This window comes from Geotrypetes seraphini, chromosome 1, assembly GCF_902459505.1.
Source record: "Geotrypetes seraphini chromosome 1, aGeoSer1.1, whole genome shotgun sequence".
NCBI lineage: Eukaryota > Metazoa > Chordata > Amphibia > Gymnophiona > Dermophiidae > Geotrypetes > Geotrypetes seraphini.
The window spans coordinates 71,212,975-71,233,835 of record NC_047084.1 but is presented as its reverse complement, the minus strand read 5'-3'; the positions used below and the strand labels follow the sequence as shown (position 1 = coordinate 71,233,835).

Here is a 20,861-nt window from a genome sequence, read left to right as displayed (position 1 = left end):
AAAAGACCAGTATTAAAAAAAAAAAACAACCAAAACCTGCAGAAAACAAATAATCTGCTGACAGCAAATGCTTCTAAGCTCACAACAAACAAGAAAAGAGACAACCATAGCAGAACCCGTGATATCATGACTACAACACCAGATACGCCTACACGAACACAAACTATCTATGTCATGAACCCTAATGAAATAATGTAATCCCTGGATATGGCCGGGTTCTTCCAAATTGTAAATCGCATTGAACTCCTGGGGCATATTAGCGACTCGTAAATACTAATGTAATGTAATTGACATTATTGCTGCAGGTAACACATTTGTCTTGCAGTAATTGTTGCAACAGATTTGAGAAACAGAGAGCTACATATTATAAAGGAAAGTATGTTTTCAAAGAATGTTCTTACAGAGACTTGGAAATAGCAGCTCTTGCTTACCTTAAGTAGCTGTGTATCAAAGCCTATAATCTTAGGCCCAGGGACTTGTGGAAAGATGCAGGTCATGTTTCTTGATTAAAAGACACACACGCACAAAAGAAAGCAAAAGGAATCAACAGTAATTTCTGTACTATATGATATATACAGAATTTTCTTAAGCTATATTGTTAGATACAGATACAAATATTTACAAGCACAGCTTATACATAGGGCCAGATAAAAACCTTGGGTCAATACTTTTCTTGTTAGTTATTCTGGCTGAGCTTGCTTAAATTGTCACAGTGATTATGTCAGCTGAATAGTGGTCTAATTTCTCCAAAAATTAATCCTTTAAGGGGTCCCTTTTACTAAGCCGTGCTAAAAAGTGGTGCTGTTTTTGAGGCCACATTTTAGCATGGCCCCATTAATGGCCACGTGCTAATTGCAAAATTAGTGCATGGCCATTAGTGTGTGAGCCCTCAACGTAACCTACATAGTAGATGGTTAAGGGCTCCTACGCCAATCCTGCGCTAATCAGTCAGAATGCACCACACGTTAACTGATTAGCCCAGGGCATGCCTACTCTCCCCATGCTAAAATATAACATGCTTTTTTTTTTTTTTTTTTGCATGTGGGAAGCACACTCTGAACCTACAGTTAGTGCATGGCTCCTGAGCACATGCCACTAGTGCAGTTTTTAGGCAGCAGTAAACATGGATTAGTGCTTACTACCATTTAGTAAAAGGGCCTCTTAATTAGCAACTGGTTTAAGAAATTATTTTTAGAAGTGCAGGATCCAAGAACTATGGCACAGCGCGGATAGGAGGTGCCGGGGTACTGGCGCCCCCCCCCCCCCCGACGCACTCCTCTCCGCCCCTTCTCCCGCTCCTTCTGCACCAACCCCCCCATTCCCTCCTCTCTGCCCCCCCTGCCTTTCTCCTGCCACACTCGTGCTCTCCCTTCCCTCTTTAAATCTTCGCCAGTGCGAGCATATTCTCCAGTCTGCTGCTTGCGCTAGCGTTGGATTTCTCTCCGACATCACTTCCTGGCCCTGCAACCTAGAAGTGATTTCAGAGGGAGCCAGGCCAGCATGAGCAACAGGCTAGGGTAGTTGCTCGTGCTGGCAAAGAGGGAGGGGCTAAGTGGTGCCTGCACCCTCACCAAGACAGCACCTCTGCCACCTCCCTTACTACGCCACTGTCCAAGAGACGTAAGTGCTGAACACCTTTAATCTAAGCCTCCGCCCCTCTAACATTTTAACATCGGACTGAAACATAAGCCAGTTTTAATACAAAGTAAAATATAATAACCTACTTGTAGCCTTTCAAAACCATTGTCCAGATCACGATTAAACCAATGATAAATGCTAACAGAGCTACTGAAATCCAGACTGTCATATCTTTCTCTTGGAAAACTGAAAGAGAAAAAGACATTCTTAAATTACTTAGAAACAAATTTTTACTATTTATGTAGTATGGCAGCTAAGATTTATTGAACGAGTTGACCAATCTCAAAAAATGAGTTCATCGATCTCAAACACTTATTAGGCTCTCCCTCCCCCACAAAAAAAAAAACGTCTTGGCTCGTCACATATCGACTGTTCAAATGGATTAAGCACCTAAGACATCCAAATTTTCAGCTAAATCTAGCTGCCTAGATTTTTAACTAAGAATTATCCTAAATCTAAGGGCTCCTTTTATCAAGCCGCGCTAGCGGTTTAATGTGTGAAATACCGCGCGCTAAACTGCCGGCCGCACTAGCCGCTAACACCTCCCTTGAGCAGGCATTAGTTTTTAGGCCAGCGCGGGGGTTAACGCATGATGAAACATCGCGCGCATTAACCCCACTAGCGCGGCTTGATAAAAGGAGCCCTAAATGGCTGAATCAAACATATAATATATAGCACATCAATGGCCCCAACATTCCATTAGTTCACATACTATCAAGTTTTATATGGACTGGCCAGTGCTATAGGGAGGGTGACCAGCGCCAGGGGTGGTGGCGCCCCTCTCCTGCCCACCTTCCCCATACGTTTTTTACTTTGGCGTGAGCAGTGATGAACTTGCTGCTCGCGTCGGCTTCAAAACTCTCTCTGACATCACTTCTTCAAAGAAGAGGGAGGGGTGGGAAGGGGGATGGAAAGGAGTTGGGGTACCAGCATCCGGGATGGACTGCCTCCCTCGTATCCCCCCCCCCACTACTATGCCCATGAGATCAGAGGGAGGAATAAAATTAACAGGCGATGGGAGTACATTATGTGGCCACGAAAGCAAAAATGTTTTAGATCGTCGGTGTGAATCTATGAAATGCCCTTCCTGGGCACTTAAGATTATGTACTGACTATGCACTTATTTTTGGCTTTAAAATGAATAAAGATATTAAAAAAAAAAAAAAAAAAAAAAGACTATGTACTGACTGTGTTACTTTAAAGAGATTATTAAAAACACAGCTTTTTATTGATGACTATATGTAATATGTGGCTGGTATTGGGTATTCAGACAGTATAAAACAAAAGGAATTGACCCCAAAATATCCACAAAGAAGAAAATCCAGAGAAAACCAAAAAAACTCTGTGGAGTGACGATGTTCCTAAATGGACTTTATTTGAAAGTGTCAAAGTTCCAAAGGCACACTGAAATCATCCACATAAAATAAATCATCCACATAAAAGCCCTAAAGGACCTAGTACGCTAGGGATACAGGACCCAACACGTTCCGGCTCACCACATAATTGTTTCCCACATATTCACCTTTGTGGGACCCCCAGGGACCCCTGAGGAGGACTTTTTGTCGAAACGCGTACCGTGTTGAGTCCTGTATCCCTAGCGGACTAGGTCCTTTAGGGCTTTTATGTGGATGATTTATTTTTATGTGGATGAAATTATTTTATGTGGATGATTTCAGTGTGCCTTTGGAACTTTGACACTTTCAAATAAAGTCCATTTAGGAACATCGTCACTCCACAGAGTTTTTTTTGGTATTCAGACAGTATGTCATGAACGATTAGGTGAAGAATGATCAGATAACGTCTATATGTTGTTATGGTTTTATTTTATGAATGTTTGTTATTGGAAACTGCTTTGATCCTAGGCAGTATATAATTTTTTAAAATAAATACATACTCTTGAAAGCACAATGACATTAAGGGCCTGATTCTGGAAATGGCACCTGCCGCGGTAAGCGCCACATCCAGAATTGTGTCTATTTTTTGCACAGACGCCTTAAATGTAGGCCAGCGTTTTACAGGCCTACATTTAAGGTATCTGACTCGCGCCTACAGAAGCGCCTGGGCACATAAGGCCACTTCCAGCGTAAGCCATGCCTACGCCGGACTTAGGCATCCATAGGCATACCTAGACACTTTTGTATGCGCGCAAATGATGCCAACGTTGTAGGCATTGTTCACCACATCAATTAAAAAAACGTGCGTCCCGATTGGTCCGTTAGACGGTGGTAGGATGCCTACCGCCACCTACTGTCAGGATGCTGTTTTGAGAATCAGGCCCTAAATGTGGAGAAAAAAAGACCTCAGAGAAATTTCTCCACTAGTGCTTAAATTTAGGTGTCAAATTATAAAATGAAGGGCTATGAGTGACTCTGCCTGCATTCCCTTAAAACTATAATCAGGAATACAGTTACATGCAGAGACACCTGTATGGCCATTTTTGTACAAACACTGCCAGACAGATGTCCTAGTTTTTTGGGGGGGCCATTCATAATTTGGATATTTTATTTTGTAAAATGGCTGTTCATTTTCGACTGATTCTCATGTATTTTCACAGGAAACCCTGCCATTCTTCAAGTTTGAAAATGGCTGTGAGATGGACGGAATTTTGGAACATTATGAGTGGGGCATCCTAATTCTGACTCGGACATTCTTTAGAAAATGCTTTCTCCATTGTACTTTTACGGGTGAATGTTGTGGTAGTGGAATTCTGGTCATCCCCTGAAGCAGCAGCTAGCAATGGAAATGCAAATGCAAGCAGTGTCTCACTTCCAGCTCACCACACAATTGGACCCCTGAAGAAGACTTTTTGTCGAAATGCGGACCGTGTTGGGTCCTGTATCCCTAGCGGACTAGGTCCTTTAAGGCTCTTATGTGGATGATTTATTTTTATGTGGATGGAATTATTTTATGTGGATGATTTCAGTGTACCTTTGGAACTTTGACACTTTCTAATAAAGTCCATTTAGGAACATCGTCACTCCACAGAGTTTTTTTGGTTTTCTCTGGATTTCCTTCTTTGTGGATATTTTGGGGTCAATTCCTTTTGTTTTATACTGTCTGAATACCCAATACCAGCCACATATTACATATAGTCATCAATAAAAAGCTGTGTTTTTAATAATCTCTTGAAAGTAACACAGTCAGTACATAGTCTTTTTTTTTTTTTTTAATATCTTTATTCATTTTAAAGCCAAAAATAAGCGCATAGTCAGTACATAATCTTAAGTGCCCAGGAAGGACATTTCATAGATTCACACCGGCGAACGAAAACATTTTTGCTTAAAAAGGAGGAAAAAGTTCATAAACAATTATTAACAAGGTAGATCAGGGAGTAGGTTGGATGGAATCTTGCCAGTTACTCCTGGCCTAAATTGATCATTGCTGAAAACAGAATACTGGGTTAGGTAGACCTTTGGTCTGAGCCAGTAAGGGCAGTCGATGGCACAGGAGAAATATCTACAGTACCTGGTGTAACTTACCCTGAACTTAAACTGAAAGGGTGTGAGTTAAATCTGATTAAATAAAATAGCAGTCCAGGCTCACTAACTATGACAAATGTCATCTTGTGCAGAACATCGTCTTCTACAACAGGTGGCACTCAGAAAATCTCAGAGTAGATGGGCACTAAGCTCCTTTTTAGTTATCACATTCTCTTGTTTCTGTTCTAGAGACCAGAATGAAAATATTGGAACATAAAAAAAAGAAAAGTTTGGGGGTCGTTTTGTGAAAGTTATTCGGCCTCTTTTACAAAGCCGTGCTAGTGGCTGCCGCACGGCAACAGCCCCGAAGCCCTTTAAATCTCTATGGGCTTTTCGGGGCCGTTAGTGCAGCGCAGCCGCTAGCGTGGCTTTGTAAAAGAGGCCGATAGACTTAAGATCAGAAGAGGCACAAATGGGTTTAAGAAAATAATAGGATTTACAAGTTATATTTGACAAGTTTCAAGTTTAATTAATTTTAATATACCGACCATCGAAATGCACCTGGCCGGTTTACAATGCTATAAATGAAAGGTTAAAAAAAATTTTTGTAGGGGGGGGAAATGTGAACATTAAATAGACAAATTACAAATACGAACATGAGCTTGAGGGTAAAGCGGGAAGTTAATAATTACATCATTAAAAACAAATTAATTAAAGGGAAGAAGGGGGAGGATAAAACACCAGGAATGGGGATCGCTTCTTAAAACCGGTTCGTGTTTATTTTGCAGACTGTTGGAAAGGAAATATTTAGACGCTATGGTATGCATCTTGGAATAAGAACATTTTTAGTTTAGTCTTGAATTTGTCGAGTGAATTTTCGAGGCGGAGATGAGGTGGCATGGCGTTCCATAAAGTTGGAGCTACGAATATCAGTCATGAACAATTTATGGAAAATATAGAGGTGGCATCAAAAATCTCTCTTTACAAAAATGACAATATTATTTCACATTCTAGCTTTCATTAACTTCAAAATCGTATAAGCTTGATTTGTTTACTCACTCTTTGGAATCTGGACATAGCTCTCTGGGCTCCACTCACTCCAAAAGCCATGATCTGGTTTGCAACGAACCTGAACCACATGGTTCTCGCCTGGATGTAAACTGAAGACTTTGAAGTGGGTTTGCTTTCCGGTAAAGTGGATCTAGGAGGAATAAAATATCAAACTGAAAACACTCATATTTGATTGGACAGGAAGAAGTCCTACATTAGTATTGCCTCATTTTTTCCACAGGATAGAGCCACAAAAAATGGCCGTGTTCTTGATAACTCAGTCTGGCACTTGGCTATAGAATTTTTTCACCTTTAAGGGCTCCTTTTAGGAAGCTGTGTTAGCGGCTTTATCGCATGCACCTTTTTAGCGTGCGCTAACCCCCGCGTTAGCTGATAAACTACCGCCTGCTCAAGAGGAGGCAGTAATGGCTAGCGCGGCCGTCAAATTAGCGCACGCTATTACGCACGTTAAACCGCTAACACGGCTTTGTAAAAGAAGCCCTAAGTCACAGGTTCAAATCTGGTGAGTGACCTTGTGCAAATGAATATGTGTTCTTAGTTGAAATCCAATGAATAAGTATGCATATTGCTAAAATCTCATTGCAACCTATCAATAATTTGCAAATGAGAACTCAAAAGGATTGTCCAGCCATGGAGAGTGACTACTCTTACAGTTGCAATAGTGATCCCACTCCAGCAAGGATAAGGCATCTAAGTGGAGCAACAAAGAAGAATCTTAGAGGGATATTGTCTCATTTACTATACTGTGCTAAGGCAGCTAGCACAGGTTTTTAGTATGTAGTAGCTGTTAGCATGGACACATGCAACCAAAATCTTGTGCTAGCTGCTTAGTGTGGGTAGGGACAGGTTTAAGATGAAGATGGAGCACAGCCACCACCATAGAAGCAAACTTTTCAGAATGATTGGGGGTGCAAAACCCATCATAAATTACACCTCCTTGGACAGACAGAACCATTTGATCAATATTGGGGGTGCTCAAGCATCTACAGCAACTGGAGCCAACTTTTCAAAATGATTGAGGGTGTTAAACCCAATGGAAATTATCCCATCATTGGACACAGTCAGAATTCACTCAATATTGGGGGTGCTCAAGCACCCACAGCACCCACAAAGCTGGCTCCTATGTACACCACTGAGAGTTAGAACTTCGGATGGTCCCACATTCTAGCTGTCCTGATTGCTGATAACATAGCTGCACACTACAAGCAGATTGATAATGTAGCTGTTTGCTGTTGGCTCCAGGCAAACCTTGTGCAGCTAATCCCCTCCTATTGATCCCTCTTGATTTAACACCTTTAATGTCTAGAAAATGTAGAATCAAACAATGAGTAGACTATAATATTCTATTAGTTAAAGGAAGAAAAATTTATGAACTCATATACAAACATGATGGCAGATAAAGGCCAAATGGCCCATCCAGTATACCCATCTACAGTAACCATTATCTCTTCCTCTCTCTAAGAGATCCCACGTGCCTATCTCAAGCTTTGTTAAATTCAGACAGTCTCTGTCTCCACCACCTCATCCCGGAGACTGTTCCACGCAACCACCACTCTTTCTGTTAAATAGTATTTCCTTAGATTACTCCTGAGCCTATTACCTCTTAAATTCATCCTATGCCCTTTCATTCAAGAGCTTCCTTTCAAATGAAAGAGACTTGACTCATGCAAATTTACATCATGAAGGTATTTAAACATCTTTATCTAATCTCCCCTCTCCCACCTTTCCTCCAAAGTATACAGATTGAGGTCTTTAAGTCTGTCCCTATACGCCTTATGACGAAGACCATGCACCATTTTAGTTTCCTTCCTTTGGACCGACTCCATCCTTTTGATATCTTTTTGAAGGTGCGGCCTTCAGAACTATACACAATATTCTAAATGTAGTCTCACCAAAGTCTTATACAGGGGCATCAAAACCGCCTTTTTCCTACTAGCCATGCCTCTCCCTATACACCCTAGCATCCTTCTAGCTTTCACCGTCACCTTTTCAACCTGTTTGGCCACCTTAAGATCATCACATACAATCACATCCAAGTCCCGCTCTTCTGTTGTGCACATACGTTCTTCACCCCCAAACTGTACTATTCCCTTGGGTTTTTGCAGGCCAAATGCAGGACTATCTAATAATTCAAAAATGAAACAATCAGTTTTAAATTGAATCTTTACTTCTACTGGCAGACACTGGAGATTATATTAGTAATGAAGTAGCCCTGTTATATTTCTACAGAATGAATGCTCTTGTAAGTAAGAGGAGATTGAATTGCAAATGGAAATGGGTAGGGAGCCAATGAAGTGACATGAAGAGAGGGGTTATGTTAGTGTAGTGACATTAGCAGAAGATAAGTTATGCAGCAGTATTTAGAAGAGGAGAGAGATGGTTTAGTGAGAGACCTGTGAGGAACATGTTGCAGCAGTATTTACTGTGAGGTGGTGATAGTGTGAATAAAGGTTTTTGATAGTATGTTCAAAAAGGAAAGTACAGGTTTTGGTGATGTTATAGAGAAAGAATGATGAGTTTTGGCAGTTTGTTGGATGTGGGCAGAGAGAGAGAGAGAGAGATGCGGTACTTTGATCTGAAAGTTCCATGTGGGGTTTGATTATTACCCTCTGCGAGGGGCCACTGAAAAGTTCTCAACCCAACCAACAAAGTTGGGGTAGTCTTCATCGACGGCTATACACTTAGTCCAGTGATTTTCCACTTTTTTCATTCAGTATTTTTCCGATGGTTGATTGACAACTGTGTCAAGTGGTAGAATCAGGCCCTTAGCTCTTTGTTTCTGTCTCAATGATCATTGCCTGTCCCCTCCCTTTCTAATTTCATCATCATCATCATCCCCTGCATTATTATTATCATCATTATTGAGTGCCTTCTTTGATATAGAAATTGGAAACTATGGTGCAGCAGTTCTTTTTGTGCTCAGTTTTCCATTTTGCTTCTTGTGTTTTCAGATATTGATCTTTAAAAATTTTTTTTTAATTTATCTTATTAATTATAACAATCAAGCAAATACAATTGACTTGACACAGATCCAGAAAAAAATTAATGCAGAATATTGAGGAAAATGAATCTCTAAGGCAATTAATGTTGGCCAGTGCAGTAACCACACTGAAGCCCTTTAAATCCCTATGGGCTTCAGTGTGGGTACACATACGGAATTTCCAAACCTGGTGGTTTGTGTGGGTATTGGAAATCCCTGCCACGTCTGGAGGGCCCCAGAGCACGCGCGGATAATGTTACATGCATCCTTGTATGCTCGGAGGCACTCCAAACCCAGCAGGAAAGAAGAGACGAGGATGTGTGGGGGTGGATTTGAGGGGTGTGGCAGATTTGGAGACAGAACAGGGCGTGGCCTTGCACCCAGGATTTTACCATTTCAAATATGGTAACCCTAGGAAAGAGTAGACACAGGCACTGATAAGTTGTGAGAAAAAAAATACTGAAGGAACAGATATGGACTTTGAAAGAATGAACAAAGCTGAAGTGAATGTAAGCTGGGGAGGGAGTAATGGGCAGTGATACAAAGAGAAGTGGGTTAGGGATGGGCTGAAGTAAGAGATGCAGAGATGAGGACTAAAGGGAAGATTCTCAAATATTTTCAGTAAAATCTGACGGGCAGTTGTCATGGATGCTACTGTAAAGATTTCAAAAAGGTGAATCATTCTTTAAAAAACACGCATGCAAATGAAGTTCACAAAGAGTCGCTAAATTTGCATGTGCTGATTACTGGTTATAGCGATTGGCACATGCGTAGAATAAACATGCAAAAAAAAGACCCCCAAAACGAAGATCAGCAGGAGGGATACATGTCCACTCCCTCCCACTGCCGATATCAAGCCCCCGAGCAGCGGGAAAGATGCCTACTTCAGCCGTCATGCAAAAATACCCAACATCCCCACCCCCCCAGCAGCGGGAGAGATGCCTACTCTCTCCCGCTGCCATACAACAACCCTCAATAACCCCCCGGCAGTGGGAGAGATGCCCACTCCCTCCCACTGCCATGTAACCCCCTTGGCAATGGGAAAGATGCCCACTCTCTCCTGCCGCCAAGCAACCCAGACACCCCCTTCGCAGCAGGAGAGATGCCCACTCCCCCACAGTCTTCAAACCCCTGATAACCCCATCCGCTCACCTTACCTTGTTTACGAAGGCTGACCGGAAGGATGTCTACCTCCTCTGGCTAGAAGGTCCACCTCTTCATAATGGCGGGTCTTCCCCTCCCTGGTGCATCCTGGGATGTGCCAGGGAGGGGCCTAGGCCTTTGATTGGCCCAGGTTGATCATAATGTTCTATTTAATTGTTTGAATGCTATCACCATCTCTGGCAAATATTACAATGGTTCTGAGATTTGTAAAAATTACATACTTCTCAAGTCAGTTTTAATGAGGTCTTGTCAGATACTTGGAATAATCCATGTGGAGTTCCTCAAGGATCTACTTTCTCCAGTACTTTTCAATATTTATCTTGCCTCCTTGGGTTCAAGATTATCAAATTTTGATATAAATTTTTTTAGTTATGCAGATGACATAACTTTAGTAATTCCTATTTTTTCTAATCTTTCATCAGCTTCTCAGTTAATTTTGAAGGTTTTTCACACTGTAGATAATTGGATGAGGGATTTTAAACTAAAGCTTAAACCAGATAAAATTACAATTTTCTTTGCATCTCCTACCAAACGTACAGAAGAAAATCTGACTCTGAATGGAGTGTCCTATCCTATTATCCAAACCATCAGAATTATATGAATACTAGTGTTTAAGCCCGTTACATTAATGGGTGTTAGAATAGATGTGTAGACTTTTAGCATAAAGGGGCGCTAAGGCGTTTCTTTCTTTCTGTCTCTCTCCCTGCCCCTGCCTGTCTTTCTTTCTCTCTCCCTGCCTTTCTGTGTCTTTCTTTCTTTCTCTCTCCCTGCCCCTCTAGCTACCGCCACAGATTTAAGCCATTGCCGCCGATTTAAGTCTGCTTCCCCGACACCGTCTTTCTTTCTTTCTCTCTCCCTGCCCCTCTAGCCACTGCTACCGATTTAAGCCATTGCCGCCGATTTAAGCCTGCTTCCCCGTCGCTGACGTTGATATTATCATGTGCTGAGATGCTTCCCTGCTGGGTGGTTATATTGTACTGCACATGCGGAGGCACGGAAACACGGAGACATGGAAGCACGTTAAGGGTTTTATTATTATTGATAGTTTGATAAAAAAAAATCTATGCATGAGTGATCACATTGATGTTCTAGTCCAAAAAAGCTTCTTTACATTATGGAAACTACAACAATTAGATCATACTTCAACACTACTTCATTCAGGTTGAGTATTTTGAACTATTGTAATATGGTATATCTGGTAGGTTATCGTAAAAATGTTCAAAGATTACATAATGTACAAAATACTGCCATGTGTTTAATTTTTTTAAAAATTCTTTATTCATTTAAAACTTTCAATAAGTGCAACATAACATCAAAAGATTTTATACTTTAACATCGCTTAATATTCTATCAAAATCTAATTCATATCAAATAACCCTCCCCCCAATATACCCAACAGTTGTCTTCAACCTCATGTAAAAACATAGTATCCCCACCTGCCCACCAACTTGGACGTGTATATTCAAAGGGAAAAAATAATACTCATTCATTACAAATTTTTTTAATGGCTCCCAACATCCTTAAATTTCTTAAAATGCCCCTGCTGCATGGCTATCACATGCTCCATTTTAAAAATGTGGCATAAAGAATTCCACCAAAAATTATAATTCAGCCGGTCCCAATTTTTCCAGTTTTTCATAATATGTTATATGGCAACCCCTGTCATAATGAGTAAAAGTTTATTATTATTAGAAGATATTTGGCTCTTAGCTCTCATTGATGTACCAAATAACACAGTATCATACGTTAATGCCACCGGATTTTCCAGTAAATTATTCATTTGACCCCCAAATGGATTTCCGAAAGCTAAGTATCAATGGACAATAGAATAGTAGATGATCCAATGTCCCTACTTCTAGATGACAGTGACAGCATCTATTAGACTTTGAACTATCTAATTTCTGTAAACGAACTAGAGTCCAAAATGCTCTATGTAATATGAAAAACCAAGTTTGTCTCATAGATGTAGATACCGTACATCTCATCCTCCAAATCCAAATTCGTGGCCATTGAGACGCAGTAATCTGATGCTTTATCTCAATGCTCCAAATGTCATGCAGACCAGTCTTTGGTTTCTTATTCAAAAATCCAGATATTAATTTATACCACTGAGCAGCCTGGTGTCCCAGGAAATCCGCCTGAAAACATAAGATCGGCAAGCTAAATTGATTTTCAAGATTTTTCCATTTAGGGAACCCCTCCTGAATGGCCTGCTTCAACTGCAACCATCTATAATTTTGTGATTTATTCAGACCAAATTTGTGTTGCAATCATGAGAAATCAAGCAATTTACCATCTGATATAACATTATCCAAAGTGCGTATACCTGCCTCCAATGTTTCCAGATGACCTTAAACCTGCCAATTTGAATCTTGGAGTTCAGCCAAAGGGACTGACAAGTTGATTTATGAATTGGAATAGATGTTAAATTATTAATACATTTTAGTGTCTGCCAGGTATCTTCTAAGATTCTATTGTTCTTATACAACCTAGGTAACTTGATACTTAGAACGTGACATAATCTCAGAGGAGACATGAGTTGCCAGTCCAACCATAGCCAGTCAGGAAGATTTTTTACAAAAGCACGAAAGAGGTTTTTAGTGCTGGCTGGCGGGCTGAATGTTCTGCGCTGTTCTGACGATCATAAGAATTCTATGACCACCAGAGCAGTGCAGAGCATTCAGCATGCTGGCTTGTGCTACAAACCGAAGGAACTGTACAGTTTAGGGGGTGAAGAAACAATGGTGCATATCCCCCAATACTGAACAAAATATAAAGATAGCAGATGTAAATTTGAAAAAAGAGAAATAACAAATCACTTTACAAATTAACAAATAAAAATAAAACAAAAAAATGGAAAACAAGTGATACCATTTTATTGAACTAATACATTTTTTAAATTAGCTTTCTGAGGTCAAAATTTTTTTCTACCTTTGTCATGTGGTTTCTGCTTTCCTCATCTTGTCATTTTCTTCCTTCCATCCACTGTCTGCCCCTTCCAGAAAATGTCTGTCTCCCTCTGCCATTCTGCTCCTGCCCCCTCCCCACCTTTGTCTGGCATCCATCACCTTCCCTCTGTTCCCCTCATAGTCTGGCATATCTCTCTCTTCTCATTTCCTTCACTCAGATCTGATATCTCTGTGTCCTTCCCCGTTCTTTGGCATCTCTCTCCTCTCTCTTCCCTTTCCTTTGCTTCTCTGGTCTTCCTTCTCTATTTCTGCCTCTGTCTAAATTAAATTCTTTCAGCCCTCTTTTCACTGTATCTACTCACAGCTTGCCACCCCTTTCCTTCTCCCCTCCACTATCTCACTAACTATCTTCTTCCCCCCCATCCAGCATGTGAGAAAGCAGTAGTAGTGGTGAGGAGATGAGGGCTGGGCACAAGTTCTCTCCACTTCCATCATATGTCCTGCCCCTTTCTTCCCATATCTATCATCTGCCCTGCTCTGCCTTGCCCCCTTCTCTCTCTCCCTCCATCCCAGGCCCATCTCACCGCTCAACTTTCACTCCGATTTTTTTTTTTTTTTTTAAGAACAGCGACACCCCTCCCCAAGCATCAATCAGCAACACAGCCCCCCCCATTAACGGACCAATTGGCAACGGACCTCCCCCCCCCTCGACAGAAAGTATGACAGGCAAACAACGCAGATAAGAAAGGCAACAGGAACTGTAATTTTGCAAGCAGTGCTGCTTGCCCAAAGCTTCCCTCTGACGTCCCCAGCGGAAACAGGAAGCTGTGTCAGAGGGAAGTTTTGGGCAAGCAGCACTGCTTGCAAAATTACAGTTCCCGTTGCCTTTCTTAACCGCGCTGCTTGCTTGTCTTACTTTCCGTCAATGGGGGAGGGCCGCGTTGCTGATCAGGGGGAGGGGGGACGCATTGCCGATCGATGCTGGAGGAGCCCATCGCCATTTTGAAAAAACAATGTTGATGCCCTCCTTCATCGGGCCTCCCTGACCATTTCGGGCCCTAGGCACGTGCCTACTGGGCCTATTGGTTAATCCGGCCCTGGTTGGGTGAGAGTCCTGGTTAAATGAGACTGTACTGTATCTGGTTAGACTAGAATTCTACAGAGGAAAGTAGGCGCCTATGGTCCTTTATGGTACAGGCTGCTACCAGGTGCCATCCAGGTACTTCATTTTAGATACCTTGTTATAGAATCGCCCTTCATATGATTTAAATGGGCCAATAGTCTCCGTGCATTTTTTAAACTTCTATAAATAGAGAAGTTATGTGTTGGCTACCCAGAGGCAAACACATAAGTCTCTTTGGAAATCAGTCCAATGAAAATTAATACAGAGTTCTGCTTTAGAATCAGATATCCAGTTTGGTGATAGTGCAAAAGTAAATCCAACAATAGTTTTCGGTGCTTACCTCCCATTCCTGGGCTTTCTCAGATTTCAATCGCAACTCATACACAAGTGTTAACCAGCCATATTTGACATCAACCAGCAAAGGTGGAAACCATTTCACCAATAGATGTTTTTTCTCTACTGTTAGTGATACATTTGTTGGAGGGTAGGGTTCAACTGCCAAAATATAAACCAATATTCATTTATTACATCTTATATTATGAATTTTGAATTTCATGTGCATAAGACATACAGAACTAACGACACACAACAAATTTGCCTGATCTGTGTGCTTGGTTCTATGGCGATCATCATGGCAATGCCGCGTAGGTTTTTTTTTTTTCAGCAGCATTCATTGATCACCATAGAACCGAGCACACAGGTCGGGCAAATTTGTTGCGTGTCCTTAGATACCACCACTTCATGGGACCCCTGAAGCAGACGTGTTGATCAAAACACGGAAAGTGTTTGGTCCCACATTCTGTACTAAGTGGTCTATTTGTACGCAACAAATTGTTTGTTTACTTTCATAAACTTTGCCTGCATCTTGTACATCTGTCTGCAGTTGTTCTTTTTTTTGTCTTTGTTCCACTGCATCCTCACAGCAGATTTGTTGGATTGGTTTCATTGTGTGCTAATGACAACATTAGTGCATGGGTTGATTTGCTACATACAACCCTGGAAGCCTGTTCAAAGGTGAATGGGAAGTAGACAGAGACGTTCCCACTGCCTTATGCAAGTACTTAGGGCTAGATTCACTAAGCCCATCGATCAAGTCCGAACCACTTAGCAACCCCTTTGTGACCCGATTTTCCTCTGACCCGATTCACTAACCTCTGTAAAGATCATCCTTCGATCCGCGCATGCAAATGAGGGGGAACGGCATTCAAATGTAGGCAAGCAGCGATTCACAAAAAAAAAATGAGGGACACCGACTGGGCTGATTGATCAAAAATAAGCGACTGCTGAGGACCAGTCGCTCAGGTCCTTTCTGACTGTCCTGCCTTCTGCCGCCCTGCTCTCTGCCTTGCTTCTCTGCTCTCTGCCCCGACTCTCCTGCCCTTCCTCGCAGTGCAAGCCCATGGTTTTAACAAGCGAGTTAAAACCACGGGCTCGAAAGTGAAGTTAAAAGAAAAAAAAATTTGCTGGTTTTGTAAGCATGCGTAGACCATCTACAGACAAAGAAGATGGTCTGCGCATGCTTCAGGATCGCTCACTAATGATCCATGTGGTCGGAGGGAGGCGTTCCTCCGATTGCCCCCATTTAAATACTTACCCGTTGTGGATTAGTCGGCCTGACATGGATCAGCCACGGATCTGGCACGATCAGCAGGTTAGTGAATCTAGCCCTTAGTTCCTTTTTGTTTTCCTCTTTGAATAGCTCTACTGCCTAAGTCTCTGCCCAGCGAGCAGTATTGAATATCTGGGTTTTCATTGGCCGGGTAGCACATACCTGGTTAAGCCGATATTCGGCTAGTGTATAAGGACAGGACAGCTATTTATTTAGTTAGTTAGTTTTATATCCCGTCCTCCCAGAAAGCTCAGAACAGATTACAAGTTAACAAACAGACAGTGAACATACCGTGTTTCCCCAAAAATAAGACACTATCTTATATTAATTTTGGGCCCAAAAAAGGCACTAGGTCTTATTTTCGAGGATGTCTTATTTTTTTTCATGTACAATGATCATCTCTCCCTTCCTCTTCTCCACCCCAAATCTTCCTATTTCCTTTCTCTCCTTTACATGTGCAGCATCTTTCCTCCCCTCTTACCCATCCCCTTGTGCAGCATCTTTCTATCCCTCCCTCCCATCCCTTGTGCAGAACCCTTGAAGCTTCGATCTCTCCCTTCCTCCCATCCCTTTGTGCAGCATCTTTCTATCCCTTCCATCCCCCCTGCTGTGCACCCCGCACCCCCCTGCTGACCCTTTCATCTCTCCCTCCCATCTGAACCCTGACTGTGAGCCGAAATACCTGGAAACAAACAGCAGCTTTGGCAGCACAGGATGCATCACTAATGATGTCATCGGCAACGCGGCACGGAACGGCCGGGCGTGAGAAGGGCAGGCCATGATGCAGCCTGTGCTGCCGATGCTGCCATTTACCAGGTATTCAGTCTCGCGGTCGGGGTTTGGATGGGAGGGAGAGATGGAAGGGTCGGCGGAGGGTGCACGGGGGCGGGGGGGAGTGCTGCTGCCAGCAACTAGGGCTTATTATATTAAGACCTACCCCGAAAATCATGCTAGGGCTTATTTTCGGGGTAGGTCTTATTTTTGGGGAAATATGATACTAGTGGGACTTACAAAGATGGTTATGTTATACAGACATATGGGGTACAAGTTAATCAACATTGAGTGAAGCTATTGAGAGGGATTGCAGACCTGGTTACTGATATTGGCTTGCATTTCAGAGGATTGCTACTTTACAATGCATTTTGATCAATGTAAAAAGTTCTGTTTGCAGATCCGATTGGTGTCCAGGATGGGAAGGACATGTATAACAAATTAGCTTGGTTTATGCGGTCCTATCTACGCACTAACTTTGCCTGGCCAGCGCTGAATATCTGGGCATACCTTTGACCCATCCCTGGAATGCCCTCGAGATAGCCGGCTCGCGGTTATGCGCTAACCTTTAACATTCAGCGGAGATAACTGGTTATCTCCCGCTGAATATGTGAGGATAGCCATCTATCTGTGAATTAGCCAGTCAGTGGCTGTCATTGACCAATTAAATCATTTTGAATATTAGGCAACTTTTGCTTACTTATATAAGTCACATCCACGAAGAAGGGTTCGGAGGCATTACTCCCCTTTTCATTGGTTGCATTCACCACAATGATATATATGGTCCATAAGGATGTGTGCTTTTTATCAAAATAACATGAGTAAGGACCTGAGGTTTTGTAGTCTGGGCATTCTATGACTTCTGGATGACTGAAATAAAATAATGAGAAGAAAATGAATTACAGTAGGAAAGATTAAATGATACATACAAAAGTCTACATTACTTCTTCATCAGTGTATTAATAGTGAGACTGTATATTCTAAGGATGGTACAGTATTTAGGTCTGACTATGGCAGCTTTTTTTTGTGTGTATGTGGTTTCTGATTTACTATATATACTTGAATATAAACCTACATTTCCGGGCCAGAAAAAAGGCCCAGAAATGGGGGTCTTGGTTTATATTTAAGTCAGCGCTCACCGCCTCTCTCCCAGACCTGTTGCAGGTCGCCCCCTGTAAGCCCTGGTGGTCCAGCAGTGAGGCGGAACAGGAGGAATCCTTCCTGTTTCCTGTCCCAGCTGACAGCAGGCAGATAAAGGCTGAATAAAGGGTAGGCAATAAGACATATTTTGCTGTTCTCCTCCAGTCCTGTCTGTAGTCACCAGAATTAATACGCTATTCTATTGGAAAGACATGGGGGAGCAGGAGGAGACTGAGCTAGTATTTGATGCCGTAGTCTGAAAAATATCTTTAAAATTACTTCTCTTTGGCAGCTCTGAAATGCAGAGACCTCAAACTGAGTCTCAACCTAAAGGGGTAATAAAGAGTAACACCATTATCTTGTCACATCTTATGGGAGGCAGTAGTGTTGGACTACGTGGGCTCATTATGCTGTATTGTCCCAAAGAAATCACATGGCAGCAGGAAGAGGTTGCAAGAGAGATGGGTGGAGTTTGGAATGGGGTAAGGGGTTCTTAGCTTGGTTTTAATCTTAGCTCAGCTACTAAGCCCTAGCTTTCCATTCTCACTCCCTCAGTTTATAGTTGAGTTAATCTTCCCCCCCCCCCTTTTTTTTTTTAGGACAAAAAGAAAAGGTTACCCTCGGTTTATATTTGAGTATATACACTATATCCCAACTCAGTCGAAACTAGTGCTGGGAATCTGGTGCCTCAGTCCCTTTCGCTATTTGCAAAAGAAGCACTTGGTATGAGGAAATAAACAGCGGTGGAACAGCATTTTTTGGAGACTGATGCTGGAAAAGAAATTCAGCAGAATATAATTCTGTTTAGTTTAAACAGTTTAAATAATTCTGTTTAGTAAGCATTTTCCCTATTTGTCCTGGTGGACTCACAGACTATCTAATGTACTTGGCAGGGGAAGATTAAGTGACTTGCCCAAGGTCACAAGGAGCATTGTGGGCTTTGAACCCACAACCTCAGGGTTCTAAGGCTTTAGCTCTAACCACTATACCACACTCTCCTCCTAACTAGGAACAGCCTTTTTGAAAATAACAGAACCCCTGTTATAAATGTGCCTTTTAATGCATAAAAACGAACCATGTTCTAGGATTTGGTATCCAACAGGCTTTTCAAAAGCCCTTCGGGCCATAAGAACATAAGAATTGCCACTGCTGGGTCAGACCAGTGGTCCATCGTGGCCAGAAGTCCGCTCCCGCGGTGGCCCTTAGGTCAAAGACATATAGGGAAAAGGAACCCGATGTTCTGCTACAAAATGGGCAGAACATTACTGGGAGAGAGTAAGCTTGAAAGAGACTTGGGTGTACTGGTAGATACAACAATAAAATCATCGGCACAATGTGCAGCGGCCTCAAAGAAAGCAAACAGAATGCTGGGCATCATTAAGAAGGGTATCACTACCAGGACGAAGGAAGTCATCATGCCGCTGTATCGAGCAATGGTGCGCCTGCATTTGGAATACTGTGTCCAGTATTGGTCGCCGAACCTCAAGAAGGACATGGCGATACTTGAGCGGGTCCAGAGAAGAGCGACGAAAATGATAAAAGGTATGGAAGGCTGTTCATACGCTGACAGGCTGGACAAGCTGGGGCTCTTCTCCCTGGAGAAGCGGAGACTTAGAGGAGACATGATAGAAACTTTCAAGATCATGAACGGCATAGAGAAGGTAGAAAAGGAAAGATTCTTCAGACTACGGGGAACCACAAGTACAAGGGGGCACTCGGAGAAACTGAAAGGGGACAGGTTTAGAACTAACGCCAGGAAGTTCTTCTTCACTCAGCGGGATGTGGACACATGGAACACGCTCCCGGAGGATGTGATCGGGCAGAGTACACTACGGGGATTCAAAGAGGGATTGGATAGATTCCTGAAGGATAGGGGGATTGAGGGGTACAGATAGAGGTAGATAGGGATATAGGGCTAAATCAAGAAAACCTGACAAGTCGTGGACCTGATGGGGCTGCCGCAGGTGCGGACTGCTGGGCGTGATGGACCTCTGGTCTGACCCAGTGGAGGCAACTTCTTATGTTCTAACTGAGACTAACCTTACCTACGTATGTTCCGGTTCAGCAGGAACCTGTCTAACTTTGTCTTGAATCCCTGGAGGGTGTTTTCCCCTATAACAGCCTCCGGAAGAGTGTTCCAGTTTTCTACCACTTTCTGAGTCACTTGAAGCGTAATTTTATAAATTGGTGCCAAGACTATAAAAAACATCTTGGCACCAAGATCCTGTTATAAAATGCTAGTATATGGTCATCATTGGCTTGCTCATATGTAGGCACACCATCTTGTATCATGGCACTGGCAAGCAGGCACAATCAGGTAAACCAAGTGACATGCATCATTTATAGTGTTCTATAATCTAAGCATGTAACTGGGAGACATGCCAATGCCCTGCCTATGCTCTGCCCCATGTGTTTGCCTTGCTTGCAGTACTGTGGTTGCCATGTAAATCCATTTTAAAAGCTACGAGTACAGTAATAAATGGATTTATTTATTTTTATTTTATTTAAACATTTATATTCTGCATATCCTGCAATTAGATGCGGAGTACAATAAAACATTCACAGAGTAAAAGATGCAAATAACAAATTACAACAGTAACATACTAATAATGTTACATAAAACAATAAAAGAAAAAAAATAAACCAACCTAAAATGTATCTCGCCCTGCTCTTGCTAGACTGAGAAATAAAAACAAAACAAGACTATAAGATGAGATGATGGGACTAAAGCGCACCAGACAATCACATGTGGACAAAGAAGCTCAGACAAATGCGCGCAGGACTTCAGCACGCTGGAATAAAAGTTAAATTTATTTATTCAATTTTCTATACCGTTCTCCCAGGGGAGCTCAGAACGGTTTACATGAATTTATTCAGGTACTCAAGCATGTTTCCTTGTCTGTCCTGGTGGGCTCACAATCTATCTAATGTACCTGAGGCAATGGGGGGATTAAGTGACTTGCCCAGGGTCACAAGGAGCAGTCTGGGTTTGAACCCACAACCCAGGGTGCTGAGGCTGTAGCTTTGACCACTGCAC

General features: G+C 42.3%; 1 protein-coding gene and 1 long non-coding RNA gene across 9 annotated transcripts in view; one reads left to right on the top strand and one right to left on the bottom strand.

Annotated features, from left to right (window-relative positions):
* Positions 1 to 4,431, top strand: part of LOC117355013 — a 39,134-nt gene extending 34,703 nt beyond the window's left edge. Inside the window, exon 5 of the long non-coding RNA XR_004538263.1 lies at positions 4,193 to 4,431. This is a non-coding gene — a long non-coding RNA (uncharacterized LOC117355013). The remainder of the gene's footprint in view (positions 1 to 4,192) is intronic.
* The window catches only part of PRLR (prolactin receptor), a 311,196-nt gene that overhangs the window by 7,362 nt on the left and 282,973 nt on the right, over positions 1 to 20,861 (bottom strand). For all 8 annotated transcript variants that reach the window (XM_033932893.1, XM_033932877.1, XM_033932901.1 and 5 more), the window contains 5 exons: positions 17,385 to 17,554; positions 14,645 to 14,799; positions 6,117 to 6,258; positions 1,725 to 1,824; positions 432 to 501 (listed from right to left, as the gene is read on the bottom strand). In XM_033932893.1, the coding sequence (XP_033788784.1) occupies positions 432 to 501; positions 1,725 to 1,824; positions 6,117 to 6,258; positions 14,645 to 14,799; positions 17,385 to 17,554 (637 nt within the window). The remainder of the gene's footprint in view (positions 1 to 431; positions 502 to 1,724; positions 1,825 to 6,116; positions 6,259 to 14,644; positions 14,800 to 17,384; positions 17,555 to 20,861) is intronic.